Here is a 26,306-nt window from a genome sequence, read left to right as displayed (position 1 = left end):
CGACAGAGGCGGCAGCGACGGCGGTGGCGGAGGCAACGACGACGGCGGCAGCGGCAGCGGCAACGGACGACAACGAACGCGAGAAGCCCGTGGTACGTGGTGGCCACTCCCGCGATACGGGCGCTCACAGGAACACGATTATCTCACGCGAATACCCGTGACAGTCGCCGTCGGCTCGCGTCGCCGCACGCACCCTTTTCCCCTGAGCTGCACCACTCTAAAATTGACATAGACACCGAGCAGCCACAACACTACATTCCGCCATGATAGATCATAACAACGCGCCACGGGGTCCACCGCGTGAGACGCAAGGACGCGCGGCGCGAGATTCGAACGGGGGCGCCGACGGCCGGGGGCTCTCTCGGAGCGACAACGCTCCGATTAAAATTTGTAGCGCTGATCTCTTCTTCTTTCTTCGCAGCTTCAAAACTCCGCGAGGATCCGTCACGACTCTCGTATCGTGCTCGTCGCTCTCAATTTCGCGGAATTTCAATGGCAAGGGAGGGGAAAGCTCGACGTGTGCGGCGGTGTGCTGCAGTCGTTAAAAAACGACAAGTGCGGCCGGCGTACGTATACATTTTTTGGATCGTGTTTGCAGACTTTCCCATCGCGAGACTTTATTTTCAGAAACGCGCTTCGCTTGCGCGGCGATCGCCTCGCGTGCCGCGCCGCCAGGACTTACGCGATGAATTTCCTCTCCGCGCGAATGCACATATATTCTCTTCCAGAATCCGACGAGATTTCTCGATTTCTGACGTCACGGCCAAAGATGGCCGGGCGACTTCTCGACACGTCTCGAAGTGATGACTCGGAAACCTCGGAAATAATAATGTCGAGCATATCGAGTATTATAATATCTCTCTCGCTCTCTCTCTTTCTCTCTCGCGTCGCGCGCGCGCGCGCGCACTATGATGTTATCATGAGACAGAGAATATAATGTATACATATGTATTACAATTATTTTGATATCGTTTTAAGCAGACTCGACGAATTTCCCTCCCGAAACGATATCAAATGATAGTTCCCTTCGTCGAAAACATAAGGCGATAATCATGGACTTTCAAAGTGTAGTTATATATTTTGCACACGTATAATATTAGCGTTACGGTTCGATAACGGCTTGAAAAATGGATCGCTCTCAGCTCGGTAGACAACATCGTTACATCACCGCGATATCTCTCTTAAATTTACAACTCGGTGGCTCGATATACACCGATATACACCAGCAACCGCGCGTTCGCACGCGTCGCGTTTTTCTCTCCCTTCTCGTTTCTCCGCGGGGAAGCGAGGAGGCGATAACTTTTAAGTTGAAAAGGACACTGCGCATACGTAATGCACGCGACATCTCGTTACTCTCGTTAGGATTCTCGCGGAGGGATGTATGCGAGACACATCGTGCGGAACGTGCACGCTCGATAGGACAGGGCGTACGACGTACGAAAATTAATTTTATATATAAAATCGCAATACTGCTCTACCACGTCGAAATATCGATACTCGCGACAGGACAGGCGGATTGTTGAAACAAACAAGAGGAAAGAAGGAAACAGATCGATCGGCTGATTGACGATCGGACAACACACGAATATGTTGTGTGTAACGAATATGTTACATTATCAGGCATTATCAATGTTTATCGTGGAAATTGCTCCTACGTGTTGACGACAAACGCCGTCTGTCGCATACCCCGTTTTGCGAAACCGAGAGAGCGTGCGCGTTTTCGAGACGTTAAAATGAGGTTATAAATATCTCTCTCGATTGATCAATAAAACTTGGCGGATACAGTAATATCAGTTGCCGTTTTCTTCCGTATCACGTGGCGTATGCCGCTCCAATTGTTTTAATCGCGTGTTTATTATTAGATCGGTAGTCCTAATTTACAGACACGTCATGTTGACATTGGCAAGAATGTCAAATTGCAAGTAACTAGATGTCGTAATTATATACAAATATACAATATATACATATGGAATACTCATTAGATAGTAACAATACAGCTTCCTCTTGAAAACAATGAATTATTTTTCTAATCTGTTCCTTGCTATTAACAATTATAAAAAAATTAAACACAAATATTTATATAATCTAAAATTGTATAAAACTGGAGCAACTTTGCAGACTAATCAGATTATAAATAACTGTATTTGAAGAGAAGAATGTAAAAATTTCATTTTTAAATATAACTGAGCTTAAGATTTTTTTCAAAAATAAATTTAATATGTTATTTATGTATAATTAACTGTAGCTTCTCTTTTTCTGAATGATTGTCACTATTATCAGGTATAAAAATCATATTTTTAAATTTGAATACGAAGTTGGCATCCAAAGAGAGCATCCAATTCGTATTAATAGCATCAACAATATTGATGTGTTAAGAAGAGAAATATAAAATAATATACTTTCAAATTGAGCTAAAATTTATGTGCTCCTGCACTTCTCTCTCATTATACATATTCCTTCTGTACTTTATATTTAATCCTATGATAATTACCTAAATATATAATTTTGTGAATCAATCATATATTTCTTATAAAACAAAGAAAAAAAATATATATCGACAAATAATAAATTACGTTTGCTAATTATCAAACGTGCTTGTATTTGTTGATATGTCGTTTTGGTTTTATGAAAGGATGAGACAAACGTATAGCATATAGCATATTTACATGATAATATAATTATAAATGTACATAAGAAATTTCCATATATTAAAGCTTAGGGATAAAGATACTCAAATACATTTTTATGCAAAGAATATTAAATTAATTTTAAAGTTTCATGTAGTTTCATAAGAAATACTCTCACGCTGTAAAGGTTACGTAGAGAAGCAAGAAAATCTGTAATTATATGTATATACAGGTAAACACATTTACAAATCTGAAAATTATAACGTCAATGGAATTAATTTGTTGTACTCCGTATATACTCTGGCAATAATTTACAAAAAGAAAGACAAAAAAAATTGTCATTCCTATAAAATCATTCTCCCATATGATTATGATTGTTGGTAATATAATTTCAGTTTGTAATTTGAGTCTCAAGCTTTCAGTCTCGGTTGTTACTAAATCCTGGATTTAATAATCGCTAGAGATGTCTTTACAAATTAGTTTCATCCATGTTTAAAACCCATTAACCCCCGTAATTTGACCGAATGAAATATTCTTTCTCTCTCTCTCTCGTACCGATCAGAAAATCCAAACTTTAGTTCTTACAGTCCTCAATTATTGACCGCTCGCGTTAATTGAGGCCGACAATAAACCAAGTTAAAAACTATTATGTTACAATGTTAAATTATCACACAATTTTATTTTTTACTCTGTTGGTGGAGGTGAAAATTTTTGTAACCTACGTTTGCGCAGTATTTCTTGTTCGCTCGAAGATTCAGTCCTAGATAAATCTACGTCGTTACATATTGAAGCATCTTCCTTCGGTATACTCGGTGCCGAAGCGTTTTCCTTCGACGTACTCGGAGTAGGAGTGTTTTCTACTTTAACTTGAGAACTATCGCTATTGATTTCAGTATTTGTGTTTGCCGTACCGCTTGGCCCTGGCTTTGCCATCGCGGACATGTCCGATGTACTGTCGATTGTACTTGCAGGATTATTGTTCACGGGAATGCTGTAAATTTTAAGTCGTACACACGTTTCACGAATATTACAGATATATTTTGTATCACTTATAAAACATTGTACTCACTTGGCGGTAGCAGCTGCTGTTTGATATTGATTCATCATTGCATTGGCTGCGTCTAGTAAAAGTTGTATTCTTTGTAGCGTTTGTATCCTGGCTTCGACGGCTTGGCGCAAGTTACCTTCCATCGCTCTGAGCTCCTCTTCGCTCAATTCGATTAAATTTGGCGGCGGTACGGGAATAGGTGGTAACGGTACTATAGTAGGAAATAGCGGTGGAAAAAGCGGGATATTTCCAGTAGGTGGTACCGGATTTTGAGGTGGGGAGGAAGTACTTCCAGCATTATTTGGAGGTTGCTGCTGTTGCTGCTGCTGCTGTTGTGGTTGTTGCTGCTGCTGCTGTTGTGGTGGCATACCTGGAGCTGGTAATCCCGCCCAAAATAATGGGAAATGAAAGGGTGGTCCTATGTTGAATAATAAAAAAGGAGACAGATTAAAAATAGATAACAATTTGGTCTCATACGTAAAATTCAAGTAATCTGAGAAATAGCACAGAGTCGTACCAATGGGGTTGACACCAGGCGCTTGTGGAGGTTGCGGAGGTACCTGAGGTCCAGGCTGGGGAGGATTTTGCTGTCTAGGCGGTACGTTGCTCGGCGTAGGCCTCAAAATGTTCAGACGACACGTCGGACACGTTTGCTGACGTTGGAACCAAGAACGCAAACACGCGGTATGGAAGATGTGATTACACGGCAATTTTTTACTAGCTGTGACCATCTCCTCTCTGTGTGCGAGCGTGATGCAATTAGGTTTGCGTTACAAGTATTGCAAGGTAATAATTTTACTCGTTGCAACATACTCACCGGCATATAATGCAAACGTTATCAGCGGCAGCCAGTTCCTCGGTTGTCGCGTCTGGATATAGGGTATTCATGTTCCTAATAGCTCTTCGTGACATTACAATGTCGTGAAACGCTTTCTTGAAGTCTCGCATTGTGTAATACATGGGACGCAATGCAAATAGGGGTAATGTAAATAACTTTATCATTAAGGTCACAAAGGCAACGTAGAGGAAAACCTGGAAGGAACCATCGGTTTGATAAAGAAGATAGAAACATGTGCATAGAGTTATGAATTAATGTAAACAATAACAGTTTGCATCAATTACCTTCAATATGCCAATAATCAATTCTGTGTACAACAGGAACACTGGTTTGTTATCCCAGGGAGTTTCGCTTTGCAGATCGATAGTATGCAAGACATACTTTACGGTGATATTAAAAACAACAGTCAGCAAAATTGCGTATTCAAAGCCAAACACAAGTTGTACAGAGGGGCCTTTGGTGGCTGTTGTATTGTAGGCATAATTGATCATCGTTAGATTGCTGGCGAACAAAAGACTTAGTAAGGTAGCCACTCTGAGATGGAACAACCATGTTATCACCGGACTTCTTTCCATCTGAAAGACAAAGGGCTTGTCAGCTGTGAGCTGTTGACTAGCAAACACAGAATATAATTTTACATAAATAACGTCCGCATATATATAAAAATAAATGGATACATTACATGAGCATTTCAATTATGGGAATACAAACGGCATTACGTTAGACATAACGCAAAACTCACGAAATCAACACGATCCTCCGCGAGCCAGTGAAACGACTTTAGGAACAAGAGGAGAGTAAATAACGCTATGAACTTAGGACTGAAGTCATCCCTGAACACTGTGAACGCCAGGCACGTCTCCGTCACGGCGTACCAGACCTTTTCCACTAGGTGCTGGAAACAGCAAGGCAAGGTTTAAGGGAAAGTCGACGACGACGTGTTGGGGGAGGGATAGCGTTAGAGGTGCAGGCTCGCTCACCTCGAGCTCGGCAGCTCGTAGGGTGCCGAAAAAGATCTTTCGCAGGAAGGCGTTTATCATGAACGCAAGGATGAACCCTTGCGTGTAGATCACCTGAGCACAAAGCAAATACACATATGTATAAAAGAGAGCGCGCGTTCGTTCGGCGCGGCCGCTTACGAAGGGGAACGTTTCAAACAAACGGGAAAGGCTCAACTCACGGTCATACTCGGATTGGATTTGGTTATGTGAACGACGGTCGGATAGAACTGTTTTCTCTGATAGTACGCATTGCCGATAACGACGCACGTTAGCGCGGTACTTATCAGCATAATCCCGGCCTCCCTCATTTTCGTGCCGGGCGCCTTCTCGTACAGCCCGAACCGCCTCCGCGTTTCCCAAGCGGAGAAATCGCTGACACTTGCGTATACGCACGGAGAATTTGGATCGGGATCGCACGTTTCCGACGATCCCCCTGTCCCTGTATACACCACCTCCGACGAGTCCGACGACTTGTATGTATGCACCACAAACGTGCAGCGACGTTGCACACGTATGCGCGCATGAACGCACGCGCACGCGCCGCGGCGAGGGGGTGGTCGGAGTGTGTTTAACGTGGCGCTGATATCGTGACAATATCGGTAATCGCGGTAATCTTCGAACCGTTTAATCGCGTTTACGATGCGACGCGGTTTTGGAAGGCCAACCCGTCTTCCCCTTTCCACTTTCGTTTATCCGTCAACGGGGGGGAACGTTTTAACGCGGCAAAATGGATATTGCAATTCGCTATCAAGCGCGAAATCGCCGCGTCGTCCAGTTATGCAAGACGCGAAATGTCAGCCGCGTTGTGTTGTGACAGCGTGCGAAGGACAGGCGGTGCCACGTGATTGGTCACGCGAACGATCGTGTCGTGAACCGTTGAACCACGTGGACCGCGATGATTTTCGCTCCTGCTTCGGAGAAACACTTGACAGGTGACGTCGCGCATATTTAAAAGCGAGAGCGGGTGCGACGTGGCCAAACGCGCGCGACTTCTTCCGATCCGAGAGAGAAAATTGCGAGAGAGAGCAAGAGAGAGAGATTGTACGCAAAATATTATAACGATATAATTAGTCTCATTATAATAGATACATTCACAAGTCAAGTTGTCGATTAGTGATTTGTATTACATGTTAATGGCCAAGGATATTGCATTGTAAATTTGAATTTGTCATCGAATGACAATGTAGATTACATATTTAAATGAGAGCGCAAGTATACGCAGTGACTAGTCTTAAAGATATTTCAAATATTTCCGTGTTTTAGCCTTTAAACAAAGGGATAAATTTGCTAAACTATAAAGAGGGAAATATATCAAATATATAAATATATGTAATTCGCAGGAAAGTCTTTAAATCACTTTTTTTTTAAATGTGATTTTAAACGCTTACATATAGACTATATCAGTTTTGCTTGCGACGTACTATTTCTACTTTGTAATACCAACTTTCATACATTCTGCTAATATAAGTATTTCAATATATATTAAAAACACCACAAAAGATATCGATTATATATATATAAAAAAAAAATGTATAAAAATTATAGTTTTCTTGAAATAACATATGTATATATATGTATGTATATGAGACTAATTTAACATACAGTACTTATTCCTACTTCCTGTTACGTATACATACTGAGAGCTCGTGTTTTCAAGATACTTTTAGGACTCTGACGTTTTGGGGTTCCTAGGTGTGCTGTTGCTTTCAACGGTGTTCTACGTGTGTCAACTGGTGGCCTACGCACTAATTTGGTACTTTTCGGCGTTTTCACCGTTAAAGGCCGCTTGATATGCGGGGTTTTGATAATGTCTGATTTGTAAGGAGACACATTTGAATTTTCCAGCGTTGTACTGACAGGCATTTTCAACGGCGATCCTTTTGCCGCGACGTTCTCCTTCTGATGAATGTTCGCGTCGTGCGCGACGTTGATCGCCTTATCTTTAGCAAAAGTTTGATGTACAATCGGATCCTTGTTCGAAAGTTTCTGATTTTGCAGGTCGAATTTTCGCACGGAACGGTAATGCTCGTTCAGCCCTTGTTGAAACGATTTCGACGACGCGTCCATTACTTGCGTTTTAACTTGCTGCGAGGCATTTGGAGATAACGCGTGACGATTTTTGTTTTTCGAATCCTTATTGGACTTCTTGCGAGAGATTTGCGGCCTGTTGCACGTTTGCTTGCAATGTTCAGCATCCGTTTCTTTAGTTACGTTCGGAGAATGTTTATTGGCAAAATTGTCGCGACAATGTTTCCTCTTGGATACATTACTCGACGTAAACTCGGATGTCTTCGTTGTGCCCTCGTCAAATAATCTCGCTTTGGCCAGTACCATGCCAGCATTTTGCGTTCGGAGTTTCGCGACAGACGCTCGGCCAGTCTGTGGAGCAGATGTATTTTTTCGGGAGACCGATTGAAAATATTTATCGGCATCTTTCCAAGATATTTTGTCCGAACCCTCAAAACCAGTCTTATCTCTTTGTGAACAATCGTTGTTTAAGGCTATATTCTGGTGACTGTTCGCCTTTTTTAAGTCTTCAATCTTCTTATCGAAATAGGATGAGTTATCTACAAAATCTTTTCCATGAAAAGATGACGCTCTACGTACAGATGTGGTTATCGTATTATTCAAATGCAGATCTTTAAATCCAGAAAGATTCAAGTCACTATTATTTGAAATCTTGTGTTGTCCGTTTGAACGAGAAATCAACGTGTTAATTTGATTATGTAAACAGGCTATCTCATCGTTCACATTGTTAGAAATGTTGTCATTACATTTTTCGACAGAATGAGTTTGCTCCTCCAGGTATCTATTAGAATACATCGATTGTTTTTCGATGGGACAAACATTTACTTGTCTTTCAAATTTAATGTGATGTTGTAAGTTAAATTCTGGAGAATTGTGCCATGATGCAGCTCTCCTAATACGTTTGCTGTAACATTAAAACAATGATTTTATAGAACAACACTTTTATATTAATCTTACACAACAATTATATTTTTACATACTATTTAAACTTTTTATATTCTATACATAAAATAATTTTTAAATAGACAATGATTTTATAGAACGACAGTTTTATATTAATAATAAAAAGGACAAAGGATTCGCGAATTTGAATTACACAATGAAAATAAGGCTAATGAGAATGAGAGACTAATGTAATTTTATATTAATCTTACGCAATTATATTTTTATATAGTATTTGAACTTTTTATATTCTATACATAAAATAATTAATTTTTAAATAGACAATGATTTTATAGAACAATAGTTTTATATTAATAATAAAAAGAATAAAGGATTCTCGAATTTGAATTACACAATGAAAATAGGACTAATGAGAATGAGAGGCTAATGTAATTTTATATTAATCTTACACAATTATATTTTTATATACTATTTAAACATTTTAGATTCTATACAAAAAATAATTAATTTTGAAATAGAAATTTATATACTTTTGTTAAAGAGATTTTAAAATGCACAAAATTGCATATTATCATTGTTTATATTATACTAAAGAAAACATCGTAATTTAAATGTAAATCAATTACCTTGTAATTTTCTCTTGCGAACGTCTTCTTATAGATCCAATTTTTCTTGCGCTGGGAGATCTTATTATTTTATGTTCTGCCGATCTTCTGATCTTTAGTTCTTTACTCAGTCTTTTTGCTAGATAGTCACTTGTCCGAGAATTCTCAATACTAGCCTCTTCTAAGGTTTTCTCATACGCCGTCTGTATATTATTTAGCGAATGTGTAGTTAAATCATTCTTCTCATTGTATATACATCCAAATTCTTGAGAAATACGCGATTCAATCGCGCAAACTCGATTTTTGATGTCCTCGTATTCGCTCTTAGGGATTCTGACATAGTCTTCTTCACAATGATCACTTGATGAAGACACTATGTCACCACTAGGAAGAAATGTATCGAATTCTTCGGAATCAGTCTTTTCCTCAGGTGTCAGTGAGCTTATATTACCACTTACGTCCGTAGCATTCAATTTCTTTGAACTTGTGCTTACATTCATACGCCACTGTTCGTCGCTTCTACGACTTTTATTCATAAGCAAGTCCTGCTCGCCATTGTCTGATAAATCCACAGTGGCATTAACGAATACATCATTATACTCTTGACGACAATCATTGTTTGACGATTCATTGTATTTCATTAATTTTAGATCTGGCATTTCGTCGTTATATTCGTGTATCTTGTGTGCATCAAAAGAATTGCTTACTGAACTCCAACGTCTTTCGTCACACATTTTGTAATTACCCGTGTATGAATCTGATAAGTCACCATCGTTTTTCTGAAAATATTTCAAATAAAATGATTATAATCAAAATAAGCTATTCAACATTACTCAATAATTACAGTTTTGTGATTTTTAAGGTATTCACTGTAATATTGATTTAGATAAATTTTTCATTGTATATATTAAAGTATGAGAAACAGATTTACTTACTTGCTTATTCTTAGGTACAAATTTGTCTAAACTCAGTCTTAGTTTTTTCGACTTGTCTAATTTATCGCCTGTTCTTCTAAAACATATATTGTAGGTTCATGTATTATTTTGTTTCAATATTATTTAAGATTAAGTATTAAAATTAAAAAAATTATATATATACATATAAGGAAAAAAGAAAAAAAATTGGCATACACCATAATAGCAAAAGAATAATTTAATTACTTTTTCTTTATACTCGGAGGATATTCTCTCTCAGCTACTTTTCGTTTTTTAGTAAATTTGTTAGGAGCCACATTCAACTGCATTGTATGTACGAGACACTGCGGATGATTAATATTAGATGTATCATCTGCGCCCTTTCCAACCATCTTCTTCAAGCCGTTGAACATTCCTGTGTAAAATATTATCCCCCATGTTCATGGCATGTTATAGTAACATTATATGTAACATTATGTGCAACACAAAATTACTTATTAAATTACATTTAATAAATATAACAAATTAAATGTTGCTCTTATCTCATAAATCTTTTGGTTAACATTACAAATCTCACTAACATTTATATGCAAATATATTTTATATATTTATATGATCAACATACAATTTTCAGATATATTTAGATAAAAATTGAAAGTATTTCGATATGACTTACGTGTAAGACTTCCACTACGATGCTTCTTCTTTTTGTGCTTTCTATGTAGCTCAAACGAGTCCAGTCCATTGTCCGTACTGCCGCTTGTTTCAGTAGAAATATTTTGTGCGATGTGAGACGGTAGGACACCAATATTTTCTGCATTTTCAATCAGAATCTGCAACAATGTTATGTTAAGTAATAATTGTTTATTTCCTTGTACGATTTATCGGTATACATTCTCTGGATTACCTTGACAATAGTCAAATGCATTTGCAATCTATTCTGTACGGCCGACATGGATGTCTCTTGTAGTGGCATGATATTCGGCCCGATGACTTTCGCCAGGTTCTCAACGCTCATCTTGTTCTGCTTCTCGTACATGGAAACCCTTTTCAAGAACTCCATGAAATACGCCAGGGTGTTCAAGTGATAGGGCGGTAGCAGCGTGCATGCCGACAGCAACCCCTGCACCCGATGGCTCTTCAGCAATGCGCAGTGCACGAACAGGTCGTGGTACGCGTACGGGATCAGCGGCTCCGGCAAGTCGCGAAAGAAGGATTTCAGGCAGTTGGCGATGTCAATCGCGTGATTTTTGTTACCCAAACCACCGCCGTTATCCAGACGGGACATCAGTTCCCGCTGCCGCGCCTGGGAGCCGGCCTTTCTGAACAGGCCCTCCTGAGCGACGTGCTCCTCCAGGAATGTCGAGGCTTGAATCACGAACACGGGTACGTGGACTATGGCGCCCGACGACAGACTGACGATGTCCAGGGCTTGATAAGACAGCGGGGTCTTGAAGACCTTCTTGGAGATGTCCTTGCACGCCTCGACCCTCTCGCTCTTAAGCATGCTCTTCTTGAAGCGATACTTAACACCGAGGCCTCGAAGATCGTTGGCGACAGCGTGATACACCTTCTCCTTGTGCAGCACATCGTAGATCAACATCTTCGATATTCCAGTGCGTCGTAAATCGTACGAGTCTCGTGAGAATTGATTCTTCAACGAGGAATTTATTAATTACAAACTGTAGCGTCTCATCACTCGCATCCCTCGTCACCCGTTTTCATATTGAAATTTGTTGTTGAATTGACACTCCTCCAGTGTCGCCAACATCATGACCAACATCACAGTTACGAAGGTTCGTCGCGCAAAGGCGCCATCGCAATGGCTGCGTTCAGTAAAAAGAGCCGCTTTGCCAACTGTTATTAGGGTGCGTTCCCACTGAGCGCATCCGTACGTCGCGTCATCCGAATTGACCAATCAAAACATTCCATTTTATTACGCAACTTACCGCGAAATCCGGGATTTCATATAAAGGAAGATTCTTTTAGATTCTCTAAAATGTCGAGAAGTGGTAAGAAATTGACCAATCACAGTCAAATATGAGAAGAATAATCGACTGTGATTGGCCAATTTCTTACGGCTATTTGTAGAATAGGTTTTTATACACGTAGCATATATAATTATTACACAAGTCGATAATTTTCTAATTTTTTTCGTTTTTTGAATCAAAATGTAGTAGCCGGAGTCCGTTATTGTTAATTTTTTAATTCTGAAAAAGAATTAATAATTCTGTAAAATCAATAAAAAAAAAGATTGGACGATCTGAAAATAATCACGTTCAATCGGTAAAACAGACCTGCGTTCAGCATTCTCGCCAATTCATTTATTTAATTGGCAATTAATTAAACTGCAAGATTGCCAAAATATAATTTATAACTATACAATTGTCGTTTTTTTTTATCTAATCTTTTTTTCTGTATGTTGAACAACGAAAAGTTGATAATTATATCCTATTTATTAACAAAATGATATAGATGTTATTTGACAAGTTAATTGCTGATTACATTAATAGAAATGTAGTCGAAATCAATATTTCTACAAAATATAGGTATATTGGCTATAAATTTCGATGAATCACTGCTCTACATGTATAGCGGCCTTTAGTGCGCAAGTAGCGTACGCACAAACGACCGAAATTCACCGTGGAGCGGTGGAGCTGTGGAAGATGGAAATTGCTGTCAGTGCAGTCAGTGCCGTACAGGCATGCGAGAGAGTGCACGGTGATTTTTTGATCTGAGTTTCGCGACTGATTTCGAAAGAATGTGACCCATCTCTGAGCGCTGACTTTGGGCCTCTCGTTCCGAGTCGTCTTCTGTTATATCTGCGATATTGTCGCATGCTGTATTTTTAGAAACGCGACCAACCACAACCAATCTTTATCTCTTGCGGAAGCGAGACTCGATTACGATTTTACGAGGCGGAGGCGCTCATCAACGACGCGAGAGTGCGAGGCCACATATGATGCGCGCGTGACGCGAGGTTGATCATCATCGTCTGCTCCTGCGGAGGTCGTTCCGGGAGGGGGGTCGCCTGTTGTCGCCGTACGACATGTCGTCAGATCGAAGAAACGGGTGATCGAGCCGTCGTCGTGGATCGTTCTCCAATGCCGTTCCAAGTCCTTGACAATCGATAGGAAAGCATGCGTGTGCACGGATTCGTGAGCCTCGCTCGTCGAAGGACTCGGCGCGCGAACGGCTGTCCTCGACGATCGGAGGTGACCCGGATGCGCCGGCAAGGTTAGGGGGGGGCCCGCGTCGACCAGCCATGAAGAGTCCAGCGACGTCGCAGCGTCTGAACGGGAGCGCGCATCCCGTCCCGTCGCCGAGCCTGCAGGCATCATCAGGTGGCGCGAAGTCCCGCCACAGCAATGCCGTCAACAGCTTCCAGATGGTGAAGGTCGCCGGACGCGAGTCTGGCTGCTACATCGCCAGCAACATCGCGCCGAAGGTCGGTAAGCAGCAGTTGGTGTCCCTGAACGGGGACACGGTGCGCTGCGACAGCGTCAACGTCGACGAGGCACTGGCGTGCGACGTCGCGCCTATACCGGCGGCGAGGACCAAGGCCCTGTGCGTGCACATCAGGGAGAACAAGTGGTACGACGCCGGTAACGTCGTCTCCGTCGGGGTGGCGGGCACCAGCCTGAATCATGCTCTGGAAAGTATGTCCTTGGCTTACAATCCCTCCACGAAGCAGTTGTACTCCGTGGAGGAGACCTGCAGGGCGCCTAGCAATGCACAAATCGACTGTATTTCTCAATACCTAGAATCTCCATGTAGCGGTAAGGAACAAACGTCAGGTGTGAAGCTTGACGCGGATAAATATACGAAGCTCGAGAACGTCAGTGCAAACAGTAGTCCGAGGAATAGTTTGCCACGCTCGTGTAGCAGCACAGTGTCTTCCCTTAGCGAGATATCACCTTCAGGTAGCTTTTTAGGATCTGACGAACAGCATATTGTGGAAAAGAGTGATAAGATACCGAAGCGTTGGGGATTGAACACGCTCTTCACGAAGAATGTGTTTTCGTGGAAGAGCAGAGGCTCTCAACAGTCGACGCCTACGGGTAGCCCGTCGAGAAACATTGACAAGGTAGGCGGTAGTACAGCTTTAATTCAACAGCCGAGACCACCAAATTTACCAGCTAAAAATGCACTGGAGGAGGAACGCCATCGTAAGCAATACAATGCTATTTTAGAAGCAGCAAGGAAGAGAGAATTGCGCGAGGAGAAAGAGCGCAAGCAACAACGGGAGTGTCAGCTGAAGGAAGAGAAGAGATTGGCCGAGGACTCTAACACGTGGAATGTGTATGTTTTACCCAAGTTCGAGAGCGTCAGGAATACGAAGAGAGTAAGGGAACTGTGGTGGCGCGGTCTGCCGCCGAGTGTCCGCGGTAGAGTATGGAAATTAGCGATTTCGAATAATTTGAATGTAACGCCGCACCTATATAATCTCTGCTTAGACCGGGCGATGTCGTGCCCTAACAATGAGTCATTAGCCGCAATCAGGTTAGACGTATCTCGTACCTTTCCTACCTTATGTGTCTTTCAAGAGGGTGGACCATTATTCAATAGCCTTCAGGGTATTTTGGCAGCGTATGCCGTATACAGACCGGACGTAGGCTATGTGCAAGGTATGAGTTTCGTGGGTGCTGTTTTATCGTTGAACATGGAGCCACCGGACGCCTTCGCCTGCTTCGCGAATCTGCTAAATCATCCTTGCCACAGAGCCGCCTTTACATTGGACCAAAAAAGAATGGATATATACTACAAAGTATATTCCAGTGCTCTTGCGCATAAGCTGCCAAAGGTCTTTTCCCATTTTACCGTAGCTGGATTAAGCCCGGACTTGTATCTATTAGATTGGTTGTATACTATATACGCTAAAGCAATGCCTCTCGATGTCGCATGTAGAATCTGGGATGTCTTTCTCAGAGATGGAGACGAGTTCCTCTTCAGAACCGCGCTGGGAGTGTTGAACTTGTATCAGGAAGAGTTATTGAAAATGGATTTTGTACACGGCGCACAATTTCTCACTAGATTACCGGAGAATCTACAAGTAGAATCCTTATTCAACAGTATTAGTCAAATGTCTACTACTGTTGGGACGACAACGTTCCAGCAAATGTTGGTTCAATATTCTTCGTAATTTATTATATCAAAAGGTATAGCAAAATTGAAGTTTTCTTATTGTGATAACAAAATCTGAGTCTTTGTGCAAAAAATTTTACATTATTTATTATTAATTAAAATTAAAAATCTGACCTATTTGAAACTTATATAATATCTCGTCACTGTCCTTTTAGAAATATTTATTCGAAGCTTTTATTTTATAATTGACACAAAAAAAAATAATGTAGAGATTAGTTGCACAATAGCTCAGAGAGATAATTTTCAAAAATTTATAACAGAAATACATTTTTGTTATAAATTTTTGGAAATTACAAATAAATGAATAAATTTGTTATGGAAATGATAATTTCCATGTACATAAATAATTGACTGTGCTATTCAGTTGTAGATATGTTTTTTACAATGAATGAAATTGGAAAAATGGTCAGCAATGTAAAACATGAATGCTCTATTGACAAATTTATACTCATTTTATATTTTCATTTAATATTTTTCGAAACGTTACATATTTTATATCCATATCTTGAAAGTATCTTTTAAAAAGCAAAACAAAATATTATTAAAATTAAAATTTAACTTATTTGAATACAATAAGATAATACATATTTTATCTTGTTTTTAATTTTATCAACTTTTATTATAGATATGACAGTTTCTCATAATTTGTGATATTTAAACATCCAAAATATCAATCTTGCTTCACATGTATGTATATTACTATATATGCAATGTCGCATTTCAGCTTTGAGATACGCTGATCTATCCTTTGTATTCTCTCAATTTTTACATTCTCTTCAAGACTGAAGGGAGTTATACTCAAATACAACAATATTATTCAGCTACAACACAGGTATTAACCTCATAAATATACATCACGAATATAGAATTAGCCGAAATTGAGAAAAGGATTCTTACTGCTAATATTCAATTGCTATTTTTAAATTCTCGACATGTTGACGATACGTCACGATAAATGCCAAACAGTTGAGATTACATACCGGAAAATATATTTCGTCCAAAACTTTAGTTAATATTAACTTAATATAAAAGAAGCGAAGTTAAATAGTGCAAACATATGTAATATATGTTTAAATTAAGAAATTTCTTATAAGATTTTTTATAATTTACAAAATTTAATGTATTTGCTAAAAGTATACTACAATATTATAATACTGCATTTTTTGTCAAGTAAATTTTTCTCGAACAGTTTCGTGCAGTTGCATTTTTTCCTAAAGCAAATCAATGTTGCTTGCATTATTTCGCTTCGTTATTTTTAATCTTTGGCAATTATGGATTAAACGTCGAGTACGAGATTATTGCAGTGAAGCGCTAGGGAAAATATTTATGGTGTATAATAAAAGTTTTAATTTACACGTTTTAAATTAGCCTTCAGGTGATTTTGTTTTCATTATCGTCGCGGTAGCAATTTATTCAATTTCAAATAGCGAAATCTTATCATGTCCCGTCTTTTGAGTGGCCTTCATAACGAAGATAAGATAAATTCGAGATTTAAGAGTGTACGAACTATGCAATTATCGAACTTTATTCTCTAGGGGAGGTAATCTTACAAATGTATTTTCGTACAACGTAACTGCAATATGACTTACTGAGTGTGCTTGTTGTATACCGCCGTGTTTAATAATACGGATGTGCGTAAAACGAAAGGAATTTTAGGTCCTGATATCTTGAGTAGATGAGATGATACCATCGATCGACCAGTCCTGAGGTTGCTACTCATGTTATTTCAGGACAACAATCACGAGTACATTACATTAGCTTCACATACAGCGTAGTTTGGGAGCTTGAAAATTATATACAAAAAATATAGAATGTCATTATCTACCGATATAAAATTATATTTGAATATATGTATGTATCTCTTTTATATAATGTGAACAAATTTTAGAGCAGAATGACACAGCTAGAAGTATCTGCGGAAATACTAGTCGCTAACAAACATTATGACATAACTGTCGCGGCTTGTTAATTTCTCACTTATTTTTATGAGACGAGATTATCTACAGTTCATCGCGACGTTTTGGTTGTATACCTATGTGTTTATACCTGTGCGTTTTTACAATAATATTAATAATTGCAATAATTTATGCGACCAGTGTGCAACCAATGGATGTGCTTCTCAATGACATATACATAATACATGTTTTATAGAAAATAATGTGATTCTCACACGTATCAAGATACGTATACGAAACATCTTGAGACGTGAGGCATAAGTGAACTCACGAGTGTAATATATATCCTAGTTTTTAATCGACAATACTCTCATTCCATCCATTATTCCAAACTACTACTTAGCGTTCAACATGTATGAACAATACATAATGAATAAGTTTATAGATGTATATAAAGAGAGCACAAATGGGATAGGACGTAATTAGGACACGATGAATAAGTTACTTTGAAACTTTTAATACAAAATTGCGTATCTACGTATATGGATTAACAGTTGCGTTCATGCATTTATCAACGAGTAAGTTTTCTCTCTTTTTTTTTTATTAAAATAAATTTCAGTGATCAATTTTGTATGGCACTGTTAATAAGATATTAACAGTTCGATGCTCATGAATTATTAAAATCGAGATTTTTAATTTAATCGCCTATAATATACAATGTACTGAAATTATATTTTATATTGTTTCTTTTTTTTATCAAAGTAATTATACATTAAATGGCCAAACATTTAAAAGTGCAATTTAAATACATATATTCTATGTATACTTGTGCTATCTCGTATATGTTTTTAGCTTTAGAAGAGGGATTTTATAGACAAATCTTGCAAATTTTATTTAATGATTCTCAGCACGCGTTAACTTTCCTTTCTGATCAGTTCCTTCCTTTTTGTTAGATTAATTTTGTTCGTGTTTGCGCTATATAATAACATGTCCCAATTAATTAAATTGTTTCAGTAACTATATATCAGTAACTATAAATTGCATTTGCGTGTATACCTTCTATCTTGGACACAACGTAATTACCTTCACGTAATGATCGACGATGATGTGTGCCAACCGTATCAAAGTTGTAAAAGAAATGTATATGACAAGACCGTTTACGAGAAACCTGTCTCCGTGCTATATAAGCGCAAATCGATTATCAAGTTTGTAATTGTTAGCATCACGTAATGCGGTTGGCTGATACAGTGAATACAATGCACAATATACAATTACTTGATTCTTCAGCGATGGATGGTAATGTAATCGAAATATATACGAAAATGCGACATTTATGTCTAAAAATAACTATATCCAATACAATCGAAACGGAGCGCTAGGATTTTAATTTATCCGTATTATCAATTTAACGACCGCATTGTAATTATGAATGCAAGTTGCTACAATCGGAAACATGTATGTATGTATAATTGGGTGTACACGTGACGTATGCTTGTACATGTACTGATTGCGTTAGAATACTCGTAGGTATATCTACGTTTTGCTTAGAGAAAATTTCCAACGAAAATATATTTTAAATGCGCATCTTGATTCTTTTCTAATCACAGTAATTGTATTTAAAAGAACAATTTACTCTGTCATTCACAGAAGATACTCTATCAAATGTTAATTTACTCAATTATTATATTAATTTTTGAAACATTCTGAGATATATGATGCAAAAATACTTGTCTTTTTTTTGTAGATATACCTACATCAATTTTTAAGTTTCCTCTACGTAAGGTCGAAGAGAAACGATGCCTAAAAAAAACATGATAAAATCGTGTAAACGTTAAAAATCTGTGCACAAACAACAACATGCATCATGCACTATGTGACACTTCTGTGTTCCTTATCGTTAGTGCCTCGATAGAGGAACTCATTGTATATTTTATACGCGTTTTATCGTGTGTACATTTACCTTAAGTGCAATATTGTAATATATATTTTTTAAAGAATCGATCCCACGATATTTATTTTGTCAGATCTACCTAGATCGGTAAACAATATGTAAAGTATACATAGAAACGTTAGCAAATTAGAAGAAAAAAAAAGAAAGGGCAAAGAAATCTTCATATTTTTTAATACGAAATTGACGGAACTGGTTTTTGCTGGGAAAGAATGTGAGATCGTGAAGTAGCTAGTTTACGTTACGAATTTCCAAAAAAAGTTCCAAAAAAGATGGATATCCCCAATTGCGATAAAACGCGATGCACAGCCACGTCTCTGACGATGCTTTTCTATTAGAGGAGGCCTCACGTGAGGACTGTTATGTACATAAACACACGCTTGCTTCCTAATTTAATCGAAATGTAAGGATTAACGATATCTACCGCAATAGTGTAACGACCATTTTTATATCATATAATGGAACTGCGAACGAAATTGTAAGCGATGCTAAACGCGCGTGTGAGAGACATTGTAAATGACGCTGGCAACATATCTCTATGGATGACTTTTTTTCCTATATGAATAAAAATATGCTCTATGACATCGAATTTCCGAATTTTCTTCATTTCGATATAAAAGTATATGAAAACCACTTTTGCTTCACGTGTGTTACGCGTTGAATTTTGAAAGTTCGATTGTTGCTACGTTACACGTATATTCCGCGCTCGATATACTCATATAAATTAAATTTTTAATTAATTTTGATTATAAATTAAGTTTTTAACACTACTTTCGAAATTTTAATATTGTTTTGCGTATCGCAGGAAGTTTCGTCTATCTACAATATTAAATAAATTATCGTAAGTCATTTCAACTATCTCGTGTATATTTCATATCTCAAATGACTTATACTAATTCGCGCCCAATGCCAATGGTATATTGGCACGACATACAAGTGACAAGCTTCACACCGACTCGCCGTGATAATTGCAAAGTCGCATTCAAATTGCTCTGTATTTTTCGCGATGATTATCGGTCGCAAGAACTTTCGTCTATCTATATATATTAAATAAATTATTGTAAGCCATTATTTCAAACATAATTTCGTGTATTATTAAGATATTTCATATCTCAAATAACTACTAATTCGTGCCAATGTCAATGGTATCAGAAGTCACGTACAATTGCCGTTATCGCGATACCGATCAGATTTGCTCGTTCGGAATCCGCGTCTTCGTATTTTTTTGCCGATGTCTCGAAGATGCATGATCGTTATCAAGTATGTATGTACAGTCGTGGACAGATCGGTAGCGACACTTTTTTTTATAGGTTTCAAAACGCATTAATATTTTGCAAATGCGAATCACGATTGGGTTATATTGTCTCTAGACTAAAGATAGTATGTACATCGTGGTTCGCATTTGCAAAATATTAGTTACCTATAAAATATATATTATGTATATTAAATATATATTGGAAACCTATAAAAAAAATATCGCAACCGATCTGTTCACGACTGTACATATTTTTGTAATTATAAATAAATCTCTGCGATTATATCTTGCAACATTCGCTGTTTTGATATCATTTTTATTAATTACTTGAATATGTTCAAAGTTTTATATATGTTGGATATAATAATAAGATATAATAGTCGTTAAAATAGCTTTCGGAATGAACATTTTTTAATTATTTAAATATTTACCAGCTCGGAACATCTTAAAGCATTCGAGTTCTTAAAGCAATTATTGTGATTAGTGATAAAAAAATCTAAGTATATTAATTGAATAAATTGCATAATTTGTAATTTTATTATATAATCTTTTACACATTCTATTTAATCCTTTTACATTCCCGGGAAAAATTTTTTATGTAAGAACATATATAAATATATATAAACATATTTAAAAATATATAATTATATATAATTATATGCAAAAATATGTCCATATATATATCCATATATGTTTCTTTCCTTTGTAAAATTATTCTTTAATACAAAAAAAATGATAATAACAAGAAGGAAACATAAAAAAATAATTAAAAGGATAATTTTTACATTGTTTACAAAAAATCAAGTTTGAAGAAATGAGAAAAATTGCTCATATATAATTATATATAAATAATTAAAAATATACACAACAATTATATGTATATATGAACAATTTTTTCTCATTTCTTAAAACTTGATTTTTTGTAAAAAAAAGACAATGCAAAAATTAATCTTTTAATTATTTTTTATGTTTTATTTTTATTATTATCATTTTTCTTGTATCAAACAATAACTTTACAAAGAAAAGAAACATACATGGATATGTATGAACATATTTCGCATATAGTTATGTATAATTATATATAATTATACATTTTTATATATGTTTATATATATTTATAGATGTTCTTATATGATAAATTTTTTCCCGGGTTTGTAGTGTAAAAGATAATAAAATTACAAATTAAACAATTTATTAAAGTAATTAATACCTTTTAAATTTTTGAAACAATAGTCCACGACGATCGAGTATCTAGATGCGGGGCCCTAAAAAATCCGTCACTTGGCAGCGAAGGAAGGCAGCAACTGGCGTTTACTGCTCTGCGGTTGGCAGTACCCTTTCGGGAATCGCCATGTCTCTCTTCAATACGCCTAGTCACAGTCGTAGTCGGGACGCGCCGCGGCGATTGTAGGATCGCACTTGAATCGCTCCGCGTATTTCCACAACTGTTCAAAGAATTTTGCACGCGAGAAATGTATGTGGTGAATATCCCTCGTCGGGCGTTACCGCGAATATCTCTTCGTAGCGCAATATCACGAAAGTATATCACGCAAACGCTATTATTACGCGCGATTTCAATTCCGGCGATTCGGCCGCTTCTACATTACATACTCGGAATTGATCGAAATCACTTCTGCGAAATGCATCGAAAGGGGCAATACGCAAACGATCACGTGTGGACAGGTATGTAGAAATTGTTCTGGCCTTAAAAGCGCGCGGTAAAGACACCGAAAAGCGCAAATAAAGCATCCGCGAAAAGTCGAGGGAGATTACGGAGTGAAATGGCAAGAAGCGAAATAGCGCGATTTGAAACGTTAAGCACCCCCCGTGCGCTAACGCCCTCTCGGCGTTGCGGCTAGATCGAGAAACAGTAAGCCGTGATCAGTAGGTAAATATTAAATATATTTGCGATAACACGATTCATACATATCTACGAAATATAATTGAATCGGAAAGATTGTATAATACAATAATTATTGTAAAAATATAATGGTAAGTTATAAAATTTAGGTGTTATTACTTTCTCATTTTATCTTTGTTATAAATTTCATAAATTCAAATATTTTGAATCAAACGAACTTTGACTGCATTAGAATAAGCGTTGTTTCGCGAAAAAGATGAATTAAAAAATTAGTGTGTAACGTATCGACTAAATGATTAGCTTTTCAGAAAATCAATCTCAGTAATGAAAGAAAATATTAACAACAAATTCTCGGCAACGTTGTACAGTCGAGAGGACAGGCGCGTTCTTACGGATTTGCATTTTTATTTCTCATACAACTAATCACATTTATTACACCACAATACACGACGGTACACTTAATAATTTAATCGAGTCTAAGTAATAATCGGTACAGTAGCAATCGATTAATGCGGTATAAATAGCATATTCTTATTGCGTAACATCGCGTACAACTCTACGATATAATATGTACTTGCCGTTCGTGAATTTCGAATGAAAGTCGCACCCCTCTCGGCGACGATTCTCGGGAGGGAGAAACTCGTATGTAATACACTTTTCAGCCGTGATAGAGTTATTTTGTTACATCGAATTTTACGTACAGGGGCGTGGATAAGTTGCCCGTTAAACATTATATCATGTCATATCTGTACGCGACAGTCAGGGATTAAAGTTATCGAACTAATCGAACTAATCCATGTGAAATTGAGCATGTGTTGTAATAATCGATTTTTCTCTCTTGTCCTCTATTATTGTAATGCAATTAATAGTTGGCGATCTACCGACACGTGCACGATATAAGTTAATGAAATATTGTGAAGAGAGAAAATTGCATTACATTAACTTTCTTAGAGACTCTCTATTCGTTAAAAATAGCTGCAGGTTATTATTAAAGAGTCTTTAAATTCGAGAATTTTATAAAATGAAATAAAATTTTAATTGAACTTTTTTTTTAAATATATATAATTATTTTATCTTGTAAAAAGAATTACTTTGTATCGTTAAATAAGTACGAGGATTTCATAATAATTTGAAAAATCGCGAGGCTGGATAATACAATAATATCTCAAGTACCTAATTAATAATGTTTTCAAAATGTTTTTTAATGTTTATTTAATATTATATTTAATAAATATTTATTTAATATTATAATATTAAATAAATATTTTAAAAATATTGTTGGTTAATATTGGAAATAATTTACCTTTGATACACTAATTAAATGTGTTCAAATTCAAATTATTTATTTAGTATAATATTTAATTTGTATATGAAGGTAGCCTTGTAGATTTAATAATTTTGATATATATTAAAATTAACAACAAAATTTATATTAAATTTTTTAATGACTTAAATAAATTTTAGTTACGATATTTTACAGACATTCTGTAAGTGTCATGAAGAGAGGTGTTAAAAATCATGTCGAAATGAATGTATTCGAGATAGATGCTTAACTTATCGAGAAACATTCAGTAAGATTGAATATTCAATCCTCGAGAGATTGAATATTCGATCGAAGTGCCTTCGCACTTGAAAGTGCCTTCGGGTGCGCGATGGAATTCGAGTGGCGAGTTTATTGACTCTGAATTCTTCTCGAGTTCGTTTTGCTTTTCTTTTAATTCCTCCAACGATAAGCTGAAAATTGATTCCCTTCCTTACAGAAGCGATAATAATTGATTTTATTCATGCAGCGAATCTGCATGTCTAATCTATTGGTTCCGATCGTACGCGAAAAGTCCTCTTTAATCCCCGACTGTACGTATTATTCGCGAATAGATGATATAGTCTTTTAATCTTAATCTAAAGCTATCTTAAGTTGGTACATTTTATACATGTAGGTATAGCGTAGGTGGTGGAGACGACAGATCTCATTTCGAGTTAAAATGGAGCGCTAGATCGATTGGCATAAATACATGCAATTTAAAAAAAAATTATATATACTTAAATTCTAATGTCTTTAAGAAATCAAGAATTGCATTTCTATATGTTACGAAAATCCAAACATAAATCATACAAAAAATTCGAGAATATAAAAATATAGTTACTAGTGAAATTTTGCACGCAATATGTATTTGTGGAAAGATCAAAATTTGATTTTTTTTTTAAACATACGGAAACAACGAAAATTTGTCTTTTCTTTTCTTTACTTTTTGCGGAAAGAAATAAAATACAATAGTGTTGAATTTTGTGAAGAAAATGTGTTAAAAATTTTTAAAAACTTTATTATATTACAATTTTCTCAATAAAAGGCATTAATAAATAGATTAAGAAATTATATATCACTTAAAATATAAAAAATAATTTTTATTATTTCGATCTTTGTCTTCTTATGAAATAGTAGGATTTAACATAATTCTCGAATTTTTTAATCAAAATTATGTATCATCTTACAATTGAGAACAGCTTTAGCGCGGCTCAATTCAACTTGGTAATACTTGCAAGTCTGCATTGTAAGAACCTTCGGTGCGAAACTCGGAATGCGAAAGTTCAATCGCCGCGGTCTTTGATTTCAGGGCGCATCGTTTTGTAATATGTGAAGGATCGATCGAGGATCGAGATCGATCGTCTCCATAGTACGTGGTATTATTGGCTCGCGGTCGCAACGACGTGAACGTCCGTCGTCCATCTGTGATGTTATCGATCGCCCGTCAGAATCGTTTCCACCGACATCACGTTCAACCATCGTTAAAATCGTAAGTACATACATACATTGTCAACTACGGCACACACGAAAGAGCGTACGACTGTTTTCTCCTCGTTCAAGAACAAGGGCGATCACATCTGATCTATTTCCCGCGGGATTCTCTTCCGGTAAAAGAAACGCTCGCATGTGATTAGCGCGGCTATAGTTTAAAACCTGATTTAATATTCAACACGTGTTTAGATTTGTCGATATCAAGAAAAGCGTACGTCCAAATAATTTTGTAACATTTTTATATGGCGAAGCCATTTTTTTTCTTTCATTGTATATAATTGTATTTTTATTTAAATGTACAAACCACAATATTCACAATTAAAATAGAATACAATCGCTCAATGAGTATGCGGTATTTCAGGTGTTCCGCATTTCTTTCTCTGATTATAAATTTTTTAAATTAATTTATTGTGCTTTGCTTAAAATACTTTTTTAAATATCCAGATACATGAATAATTTTTAATTGATAACGATTGAAAAGGGGAGACTTTAACGTGACTTATATGTTATATCGATGTGAACGATAGGAGTTAGAGTCTCATTAATCACACGTAGACTCGATAATAATATGCATTCCACATATCGCAATTATCGCACGTAACCGAACAAACGTCGATATTATCGTCGCGCTAATCCGATACAAGCGTCGATGATTGGTTCCTTCTCGAATGCAACACGTACACTTCACATTTCTCTTTCGTTCTGATTTTCTTGCGTATCCTTCATTCGTCGTGTTAGAAGGAAATTTTACATCAATCGTACAATAAAAAAAAAAAACGCAAAAGGAGGACGCATTCGGCGCAATTTAGGAACTTGGCTCGAAACGCGCGATGCGTAAAAGATGCTTGAACATTATCGCGATCGCGTGTAACAGAATGTTTACGCGATTTTGTAGCGATACACATATACAATTTTCCATCTTTTTATTTTTAATATCATAGCGCTGTAGCTATTATAAGTACGACATTTGTGACGCAACAGTCATATAATATAACGGTTTGCATTTTGGTTATCATGAATGCGCAACACTTTGTAGCGTAGACGGAAGAACGATTTTATCGTAACATAACGACGTTATCATTATCAAAATTGAGTGGCGCAAATTACGCCCCCATTCTCTTCGGAGGATCAAGTTAGTCTTCAAAAATTTCTCTTATTTCGAACCACAAAGCACGCGTGGTTACAAATATATAAACGTTTCTACAGATTATTTTATTATCTCTAAATGATGCGCTTGTGCCGTTTGATCTTCGCGAATCCTCTTATCGTACGGTCGCGAGAAAGACGTAATTCTGAAAGAAACAGCCTTCTCGCGTGCTGATGTTGATCAGGAGTTCGGAAAGGATCAGGTGGGACGTAACAGGTGGGCTCCTTAATCGCAGCTGAGTCTCATCGATTTACGTCGAGTAACACGTGATAATTCTCAAACAATCCTCACTGATCT

General features: G+C 37.0%; 3 protein-coding genes and 1 long non-coding RNA gene across 13 annotated transcripts in view; 2 read left to right on the top strand and 2 right to left on the bottom strand.

The window, feature by feature from the left end:
- Positions 1-2,647: 2,647 nt before the first annotated feature.
- Positions 2,648-6,205, bottom strand: LOC105454318 (E3 ubiquitin-protein ligase synoviolin A). Its single transcript, XM_011696869.1, has 8 exons — positions 5,694-6,205; positions 5,494-5,586; positions 5,256-5,408; positions 4,798-5,088; positions 4,493-4,707; positions 4,193-4,413; positions 3,697-4,093; positions 2,648-3,618 (listed from the first exon to the last, which is right to left on the bottom strand). Exons 1-8 carry the CDS (start codon positions 5,820-5,822, stop codon positions 3,312-3,314), a joined length of 1,806 nt encoding a protein of 601 aa, XP_011695171.1. The 5' UTR covers positions 5,823-6,205; the 3' UTR covers positions 2,648-3,311.
- A 351-nt stretch (positions 6,206-6,556) lies between these two features.
- On the bottom strand, positions 6,557-11,746 carry LOC105454317. Of its 2 annotated transcripts, none has more exons than XM_011696867.1 (6): positions 10,872-11,746; positions 10,641-10,797; positions 10,211-10,379; positions 9,986-10,061; positions 9,072-9,829; positions 6,557-8,446 (listed from the first exon to the last, which is right to left on the bottom strand). In XM_011696867.1, the coding sequence occupies exons 1-6, from the start codon at positions 11,565-11,567 to the stop codon at positions 7,138-7,140; spliced, it is 3,165 nt and encodes a 1,054-aa protein (XP_011695169.1). In that variant the 5' UTR covers positions 11,568-11,746; the 3' UTR covers positions 6,557-7,137. The 2 variants fall into 2 exon arrangements, with proteins under 2 accessions (XP_011695169.1, XP_011695170.1); XM_011696868.1 differs by having other exon boundaries at positions 9,986-10,058.
- Positions 11,747-12,620: 874 nt separating this feature from the next.
- On the top strand, positions 12,621-16,166 carry LOC105454316 (TBC1 domain family member 14-like). Of its 2 annotated transcripts, none has more exons than XM_011696865.1 (2): positions 12,621-15,123; positions 15,834-16,166. In XM_011696865.1, exon 1 carries the CDS (start codon positions 13,230-13,232, stop codon positions 15,105-15,107), a length of 1,878 nt encoding a protein of 625 aa, XP_011695167.1. In that variant the 5' UTR covers positions 12,621-13,229; the 3' UTR covers positions 15,108-15,123; positions 15,834-16,166. The 2 variants fall into 2 exon arrangements, with proteins under 2 accessions (XP_011695167.1, XP_011695168.1); XM_011696866.1 differs by lacking the exon at positions 15,834-16,166 and having other exon boundaries at positions 12,621-13,623; positions 13,729-15,250.
- A 3,735-nt stretch (positions 16,167-19,901) lies between these two features.
- LOC105454314 overlaps positions 19,902-26,306 on the top strand; it is a 147,394-nt gene continuing 140,989 nt past the window's right edge. For 6 of the 8 annotated variants that reach the window (XR_974974.1, XR_974972.1, XR_974978.1 and 3 more), the window contains exons 1-3: positions 19,902-20,212; positions 21,441-21,890; positions 24,681-24,860. This is a non-coding gene — a long non-coding RNA (uncharacterized LOC105454314). The remainder of the gene's footprint in view (positions 20,213-21,440; positions 21,891-24,680; positions 24,861-26,306) is intronic. The other 2 variants (XR_974976.1, XR_974979.1) reach the window with 2 other exon arrangements.

The sequence above is a fragment of the Wasmannia auropunctata genome, unplaced genomic scaffold (genome assembly GCF_000956235.1).
Source record: "Wasmannia auropunctata unplaced genomic scaffold, wasmannia.A_1.0 LD335986.1, whole genome shotgun sequence".
NCBI classification, from domain to species: domain Eukaryota; kingdom Metazoa; phylum Arthropoda; class Insecta; order Hymenoptera; family Formicidae; genus Wasmannia; species Wasmannia auropunctata.
The sequence above is the reverse complement of the archived record's forward strand: the minus strand, read 5'-3'. Positions and strand labels throughout refer to the sequence as shown.